This window comes from Tetrao urogallus, assembly GCF_951394365.1.
Source record: "Tetrao urogallus genome assembly, chromosome: 25".
NCBI classification, from domain to species: domain Eukaryota; kingdom Metazoa; phylum Chordata; class Aves; order Galliformes; family Phasianidae; genus Tetrao; species Tetrao urogallus.
The window spans coordinates 2578570-2586898 of record NC_136838.1 but is presented as its reverse complement, the minus strand read 5'-3'; the positions used below and the strand labels follow the sequence as shown (position 1 = coordinate 2586898).

Sequence of the window (8329 nt, the reverse complement as noted above, 5' to 3'; positions counted from 1 at the left end):
GGGGGGGGGTTCAGAGGTTCGCGCCCCCCCGCACAGCCCCCCGTCCTCCTCCCCCCCCCCCCCGCCGCCCCGCTCACCGCCGCCGTTCGGAGCGCACCGCCACCGCCGCCGCTCCGCACCGCTCCGCTCCGCCGCGGGGGGGATCCCGGCCCCGCCCCCCCCGCGCTTATAACGCCGCTCCGCCCCGCCCCGCCCCGCGCTGCGGCCCGGCACCAAAACAGCCCCCCCCCCCCCCCCCCCCCCCCGCAGCGCAGCGCCGCCAATCAGAGCGCGCCGCTCTGCCCGCCCCCCCCCCCGGGACAAAACAGCCCCGTGGCCCCCAGTGCTGCAGCCGGGCTGCAACTCCCCCCCCCCCCCCGTACCAACCCGCACCTCCACCCCCCCCCCCTCGGAACGCCCCTTCCCGTCGCTGATCGCAGGGACACCCCGGGGTCCCGTGTCCCCCCCGCACCAGGGGTGGCAACACCCCCCCCCCCCCCCCGGGTGCAGCCACACTCATGTCACGAGTGGGGCCGTGCTCGGCGCGGTGACGTGGGCCTGGGGGCGGGGCAGGTCATGTGTGTGTGTGTGCACCCATGGCCTCATGTGCACCCCTGTCCCACCAGAGACCCCCCCAGTCCCCAACGAACATGCGAGGAACATGTAATGGACACACAGAGAACATGCAAGGATCATGTAATGGACACGCAGCTAACATGCGAGGAACATGTGATGGACACACAACTAACATGTGAGGAACATGCAATGGACATGCAATGCACACTGAACAGAGCACATAACAAACATGCAATGAACATGCAGGGAACATGCAATGAACACATGAGGGACATGCAACAAACAGGCCAGGAACATGCAGAGAACGTGCTATGAACATACAGGGAACATGTAAGGAACATTCAGGAGCCACGCAAAGAACATGCATGGAACACACAAAGAATGTGTAATAAACACAAGGCACACACAGCAAACACACAAATAACATGCAAGGAAAAGGCAACAAACACACAAGGAACATGCAATGAACATACACAGAACACACTATGAACACACAGGGAACATGCAGGGAATGCACAACCATGTAATGAGCATGCAGTGAACATGCAATTACATGCAGGAGACATGCAATGAACATGTAAGAAGCATGTGGGGTACACGCAATGAACATGCAATGAACACAATGAACACGCAATGAACATGCAATGAACACGCAATGAACACGCCAACAGGGCCACCTGCACCCCGCACGCCCTCTGCATGTTCCCTACATGTTCATTCCATGTTTGCTACACGTCCCCACGCGTTCCTTGCATGTTCGTTGCCTGTCCCTGCATGTAGTTCGCGTGCTCTCTGCGTGTTCCCTCCACGCTCTCTGCATGTTCACCGCGCTCTTTGCACACTGTGCACTTCATGTTCCTGCATGCACTTCCCATGTTCCTGCATGCACTTCCCATGTTCCCTGCACGCACTCTGCCCGCTCCCTTCCCTCTCACCGCGCTCCCTGCTCTCTGCATTCCCTCCTCGCATTCATGCCTCTTTGCACTCCATGCATTGCTCGCTCTCTGCATGCCGGCCGTCTGCTCTTTGCACATCATGCTCGTTACCCCACGCTCTGCATGCAAGCGCTCCTTGCACACCCCCTGCACGCACTTTGCACGCTGCTCTCATGCTCTCTGCACGCCCTGCACCCACCTCGCCCCCCTGCACCCAGCAGCTCTCATCCCTGCACCCCAGATTGCTTCCACGCAGGCTGTGTGCATCCCTCTGCTCACATCCCTCCATGGTGGGGCACACGGCAGCACCTCCTTCATTCACCCCTTTGAGAACCCCCTCCTGCACTGCAGTCCCACCCAGCGCAGCCCCCGGCTCCCCGCCAGCAGCCCAGAACTTTTCTTCTTCCTTTCTTTTTGTTTTTAATAATAGAAATGGCCATCGAAAAAGAAGAAAAGAAACAAACAAACAAAAGACAACCGGCCAGAGGAACGGATCTGGAACATCTCTTACAAAAATACTCCTGCTATTCTGCAGCGATTACAGCCTTAAAAATATAAATCCATTTCTGTAAGGAAAAGGTCCGCGCGGCGCAGCGGGGGTCGCTCAGTGGCACATCTGTGCTGTCATCTCCTTCTGCGAAGGGACGAGGAGGTCAGGCACACAACTGCAGCGCGGCCACCTGCCCCACTGCAGGCACCCCTCAGCGCCCCCCCGTCGTGGGGCAGCACGCCCCACAGCCACCCCTTAATGCCCCCCCAGCTCCCTGTAGGGCAGGACACCCCACAGAACCACCATCACCACCCCTCAGTGCCACCCTCTTCCCCTCCCTCGGTGGGGCAGGACCACCACTGCCACCCCTTCATGCCACCCCCTTCCCCCCACTCAGTGGGGCAGGACAACCCACAGAACCACCACCAATACCCCTTAATGCCAGCCCCCACTCCTCCCAGTGGGGCAGCACACCCCACAGCCACCCCTTAATGCCCCCCCGCCTCCCAGTAGGGCAGGACACCCCACAGAACCACCACCACCACCCCTTAGTGCCACCCCTCCCATGGGGCAGGACACCCCACAGAACCACCATCACCACCCCTCAGTGCCACCCTCTTCCCCTCCCTCAGTGGGGCAGGACCACCACTGCCACCCCTTCATGCCACATCCCTGTCCACCAGTGGGGCAGGACAACCCACAGCCAACCCCATAGAACCACCACCACTGCCACCCCTTCATGCCACCCCCTTCCCCCCCACTCAGTGGGGCAGGACAACCCACAGAACCACCACCAATACCCCTTAATGCCAGCCCCTACTCTCCCCAGTGGGGCAGCACACCCCATAGCCACCCCTTAATGCCCCCCCAGCTCCCTGTAGGGCAGGACACCCCACAGAACCACCATCACCACCCCTCAGTGCCACCCTCTTCCCCTCCCTCGGTGGGGCAGGACCACCACTGCCACCCCTTCATGCCATATCCCTGTCCACCAGTGGGGCAGGACAACCCACAGCCAACCCCATAGAACCACCACCACTGCCACCCCTTCATGCCACCCCCTCAGTGGGGCAGGACACCCCACAGAACGACCATTGCCACCCCTTCATGCCACATCCTCCTCCTTCAGTAGGGCAGGACAACCCACAGAACCACCACTGATAGCCCTTAATGCCACCATCCCCCAGTGGGGCAGGACACCCCACAGAACCACTGCCACCCCTTCATACCAACCCCCCCCCCAACTCTCCCAGTGGGGCAGGACACCCCATAGCCAACCCCATAGAACCACCACCGCTGCCACCCGTCCATGCCACCCCCTTCCCCCCACTCAGTGGGGCAGGACAACCCACAGAACCACCACCAATACCCCTTAATGCCAGCCCCCACTCCCCCCAGTGGGGCAGGAAACCCCACAGCCAATCCCACAGAACCACATTGCCACCCCTTCATGCCACATCCCCCTCCCTCAGTAGGGCAGGACAACCCACAGAACCACCACGGTCACCCCTTGATGCCACATCCCTGTCCACCAGTGGGGCAGGACCCCCCGCAGAACCACCACCAACACCCCTTAATGTCAGCCCCCACACCCCCATGGGGCAGGACACCCCACAGAACCACCACCAACACCCCTTAACGCCACATCCCTGTACCCCAGCGGGGCAGGATACCCCACAGCCAACCCCACACATCCACCACCACTGCCACCCTTTAACGCCACCCCCTTCCCCCCACTCAGTGGGGCAGGACACCCCACAGAACCACCACCACCACCCCTTAATGCCACCCCTATGGGGCAGGACATCCCACACGCCACCCCTGCGTGCCACCCCCTCCCCCCCAAGCCAACCCCCCCCCCTGCCCACCAGGGGCTCCAGCTCCTTGGTGTCGATGAGGTTGAACTCCTTCACAAAGTAGTAGAAGTGCTTGTAGCACGTGTTCACGTGCGCCTCCGAGCCCATCTGCGTGATGCGGTCGAAGTGGTGGATGTAGACGTGGACGAAGACGCGGAAAAGCCTCGAGAGGATCTTCTTCACCACGGGGAGGAAGTTCCTGGGGAAGGGCGTACCTGGGGGCAGCACCAGCACGTCCCACAGCCGCTCCCCCCCCACCCCGGCACCCCGGTGCAGAGCAGCACGAAGCGCCGAGCTCTGCTGCAGAGCCGCTCCTCTCCCCAAAGGAAAAGGGCTGAAAAAAAACCTGCTGCGGCTCCTCCTGCACTCAGGGGGTTTGCAGCTCTTTGCTTAAGAGCTACGGGCGGCGCTGGGGATGCATCTGCTGTGCGCCCTCAGGGACACCCCTGCCCCGTACTCGGCACTGGTGACGCCTCCCCTCGAGTGCCGCGTTCAGTTTTGGGCACCTCGGTACAGAAAGGACATGGAGGTGCTGGAGCAGGGCCAGAGAAGGGCGACAAGGCTGGGGAAGGGCTTGGAGAACACAGCCTGGAGGAAATATGGCCTGGAGGAGAGGCTGAAGGAACTGGGGCTGTTTGGTCTGGGGAAGAGGAGGCTGAGGGGAGACCTGATTGCTGTCCTCAAATACCTGAGAGGTGAGCAGGGCTGGGCTCTTCCCGCTGGTGACAGGATGAGGGGAAGTGGCTTCAGGTTGTGCCAGGGGAGGTTTAGGTTGGACATCAGGAAAAAGTTTTGTACAGGAAGGGTTGTGAAGCCCTGCAATGGGCTGCGCAGGGAGCTGGTTGAGCCACGGCCCCTGGATGGGCCTAAAAACCGCCTGGATGCTCAGGGCCATGATGGAGAGGAGGGCTGTGGGATGGGGCGGGACGGCCGGGTCGTGGTTGGACTCGATGCTCTTTAAGGCCTTTTCCAACCCGAGCCGTTTCCTACTTTTTTCCTACCGTTTTCCATTCCTATCCCTGCGCCGACGCAGAGCCCAGAGCGACTCACCGACGTTGGTGGGGAAGATGTCCTCGTTGTTGATCTGCACCTCGATCCAATCCATCAGCAGGTTCATGTACTGCGGGGCGGACAGGGCCGTGGGCTTCCGGTACTTGTGCTCATCCTGCCAGCGGTACTCGTACCTGGGGCCTCCCGACATGACGGGGCAGGACTGCTCGGTGCAGTAGTCGCTGATGGTGCCGTAGATCAGGTTGATGCGGTTGAAGAAGTCCACCACGTGCACGGCCACCCAGTCGTTCTGCTCCTCGCCCGGCGGCAGCTGCACGGCCACCTTCAAGTCCAGCCCGGCGTTCAGCGACGCCTGAGCCTTCTTGTGCAGCTCGAAGCGCTGCGTGCCGGGCTCGAATTTACGTTTGGGCCGGAAGGTTTTGTCCTTATTGAACACCTGCTTCAAAGCGTGGGACATCTCGATTCCCTGCCGCCGTCACAGAGCCGCCCTCCTCCTCCTCCTCCTCCTGCTGCTGCTGCTCATCCACTCCCAGCCTGCAAGGCAGCGCGGCAGGGTTAAGAGCAGCCCGAGCAAAGGAGAGGCGAGGCAGGGATGTGAGCACGGATCCCAACCGGACGCCAACAAGGAGCGCGGCGCTGTTTGTTTGCAGCCATCGATACCCACAGCCACCCTTCGTGTTGTCAGCGCTGGGCAGCCCTGAGATGGGAGCTGGGGCTGCAGCCAAACACTGCGCTGTGCGTGGGGCTGAGAGGGGCGAGCAGCTGCTGCTCTCACTGCCAGCAGAGCCGAGGAGAGGAGAAGGGGGAGAAACCCTCATAGAGCTGCACTGGGGATGGGGGAAGGAAGATCCCCTCCAAGCAGCGACGCAACGCGAGGCACCGCGCTGCCCTCACAGCCAGCATCCCGCTGTGGCAGCACTGCTGCTCCTTTAAGTGCTGATTTCACAGCCCTGCCGGCATCCAGGAGCTGGGCTGAGCCCCGCAGCAAAGCAGGGCCGGCACAGAGCAGCCCGGCCGCGATGCTGAGCACACAGCAACATTTCTGCCCGTGAGCAGGAAGGCAGCTCTGCTTCCAGCCCGGAAATCGATCCGCCTGAGCGCAGAACTCCGCAGAGCCGCCTGCAAACGCAGCTTCAGATGATCTGCTGCTGAAGGTCCGGATGAACACAAAGAGCCCTTCATGGCACAGCGCGGCGCCGAGCCACAAACCGGCAGCGCTCACAGAGCCGACGGGAAAACCGCGGCTCAGATCCATCCCTAAAGGCTGAGCATCGTCCCGGGGCACGGGAGAGAAAGGGCGGGGGATGGGGGGCAGGGAGAGCCGCAACAGGAGGGCGGCACAGGGGATGGAAGAGCGGCGGTGCGGGCAGCGAGCACCGCGGGTGCGGAACGGTGGGCACCGCGGGTCCCGCAGCGCGGATATTTACCCGTATGCCGAGAAGGAGAAGCTCGGAGGCTGAAGGTCGTCCTCCTCTTCTTCCTCCTCCTCCTCCTCCTGTTGCTGAGGTCCCACGGGGAAGAGCTTCACCCCGCGCCCCGGGAGCGCTCCGTACCGACTCGAAGGCCGAGGGAGCCGCAACGGTGCGGAACTGAAGGCCGAAAGAGAACGTGAGCTGCGGGACGGAGCTGCGGGGCGGTGCGGGAGGGGATGGGGGGATGGGGGGATGGGAGGGCCGCAGCCGGAGAACGAACTGCGGGACGGGGGGTAACAGAGAGCGGGGGGGAAGGGAAGGCGGGGATAAAAAGGGATGCGGAAGGGGACGGGGAAAAGGGATGGGGAAGTGGGGGGGAAGGGGAAGGGGACGGGGAAGCGCAGCCGCTCCGGCTCGGAGCTCCAAGCTCGGCTCTCGGCTCCCAGCAGCACCGGAGCCGCTCCCGGCAGCCGTGACCCCCCGCCTCCCCCCACGAAGGCATTTACGCCGCAGGCATCGCCCGGGCCGCCCCCCCCCGCCCCGCCGAGCCCCTCGGTTCCCCCCCGGCCCCCATTTCCCCCCCCGGACCCCCCGCTCCTCACCCGCCGTTCTGCCCCTCGTGCGGCCGCAGCGCAGCCCCGCGCGCCCCTCCCCCTCCGCGGCGCTCCGCCGGCGCTACTTCCTCTTAAAGGGGCCGCGCCCCGCGCTGCGCTTCTTCCTCTTAAAGGGGCCGCGCTGCGAACGCCGCTCCTCGTGGGGCGGGACGGGACCCCGGGGGGTCGCAGTCCGACGTGCTCGTGAAGGACCCGCGTCGCTCATTTTATTCTATTTCCTTCTTTACGGCCAGCGCGTGGGGCGCGACCCCTGGGGGCAGGAAACCGACCCCAGACCTCACCGAACTCGCAGGATCGTTCCGGTGGGAAAAACCCACTTGAAGCCCCACGTCCAACCCCGGCGCGCCCCCACCCGCCCACGGGCCGCGTCCCGGTGCTGCGACTCCAAAACCCCCCTAAAGCCCCACAGCGGCCACGGACCGACCCACACCGCGCCCGTGGGTTTAGGAGATCTCGGGGCGGACGGAAGGCAGGTGGGTGCGATGGGAGAGCCGTGAAGGCGGATGCGGGTCCCGGTGGGGAAACCGAGGGCAGCACGGGCTCCGCGGTGCCGTTCCTCCCCCTCCAGCCCCACCCGGAGCTCCGCCGGTACAGATCAGGGTCAGCCCTGACGCAGCCCGCTCTCCTTTGTAATTACTAAAAGCTGGTTATTCTTAGAAACCCTAATGGATTAAATTAAAGACGGCACGAAGCGTTGACACAGCACGGTAATGACATCCTGCAGCTGAGTCACGGCTCCCGCCGGCCCGCGGCATCTCCAGCTTTTTTTCGCGCTCCGCGGCGCCGTCGCTCAGTTCCGACGCAGAGCCGTGGGAGCTTCGCCCTCACCCCGCGCGGAAAGAAGCGCAGCAGCGCCGGGTGCCGCAGGCACGCAGCTCTCGCTGCACGGTTTGCACGAGCTGCAGCAATGAGGACCGATTTTCTGTTCGGCTGCTCGCTGGATCGCGGCACGGCGGCAGCACGGAGCAGGATGAGCGCCTGCCCTGCTGGGAGGCAGCGCCGCGCAGCGCCGCGCGCTTCAGGCCCCGCTGTTCACCAGGCTTTGTTTTTTTGCCCATCCCTGCCCCCCTCTCAGCTCCACGCTCAGCGGTCGGCAGCACAGAGCGCCGTTTTCCCCTCGCTGAGAGCGCAGGCCCACGCTGCAGCATTGCAGGCACCCCGCAATGAAAACAAATGAGCCAATCTGCCGGGTGCAGCAGGAGCTCAGGGCAGGAAACAGCGCCAGCAACTCCGCAAAGGCAGCAGGATTTTCTCCACGCAGCTGCAGGGGCAGAAAGGTCTCCTCACCTCTGCAGGGCTCTCAGCTGCTGGGCGCCCAGCAGCCACCTGTGAGCCAGGCCTGCATTCCAGCTGCAGGCGATTCCCCACTGCCCATCCCTGCAGCCCAGAGGAGCTGAAGGCTCCTTCCAAACGACTCCTGGACGAAGCCAAAAGATTTAACTTTGTTTTGAAAGTT

General features: G+C 63.3%; 2 protein-coding genes across 2 annotated transcripts in view; both read right to left on the bottom strand.

Annotated features, from left to right (window-relative positions):
- MKNK2 (MAPK interacting serine/threonine kinase 2) overlaps positions 1–1592 on the bottom strand; it is a gene marked incomplete at both ends in the record, with an annotated part of 4703 nt that extends 3111 nt beyond the window's left edge. Inside the window, 1 exon segment of the mRNA XM_079546755.1 lies at positions 1491–1592. Within this exon segment, the coding sequence (XP_079402881.1) occupies positions 1491–1592 (102 nt within the window).
- A 502-nt stretch (positions 1593–2094) lies between these two features.
- Positions 2095–5304, bottom strand: MOB3A (MOB kinase activator 3A; the record flags this gene model as incomplete). The annotated part of the gene is made up of 3 exons (XM_079546876.1): positions 2095–2124; positions 3849–4051; positions 4887–5304. 3 exons carry the CDS (start codon positions 5302–5304, stop codon positions 2095–2097), a joined length of 651 nt encoding a protein of 216 aa, XP_079403002.1.
- Positions 5305–8329: the final 3025 nt, after the last annotated feature.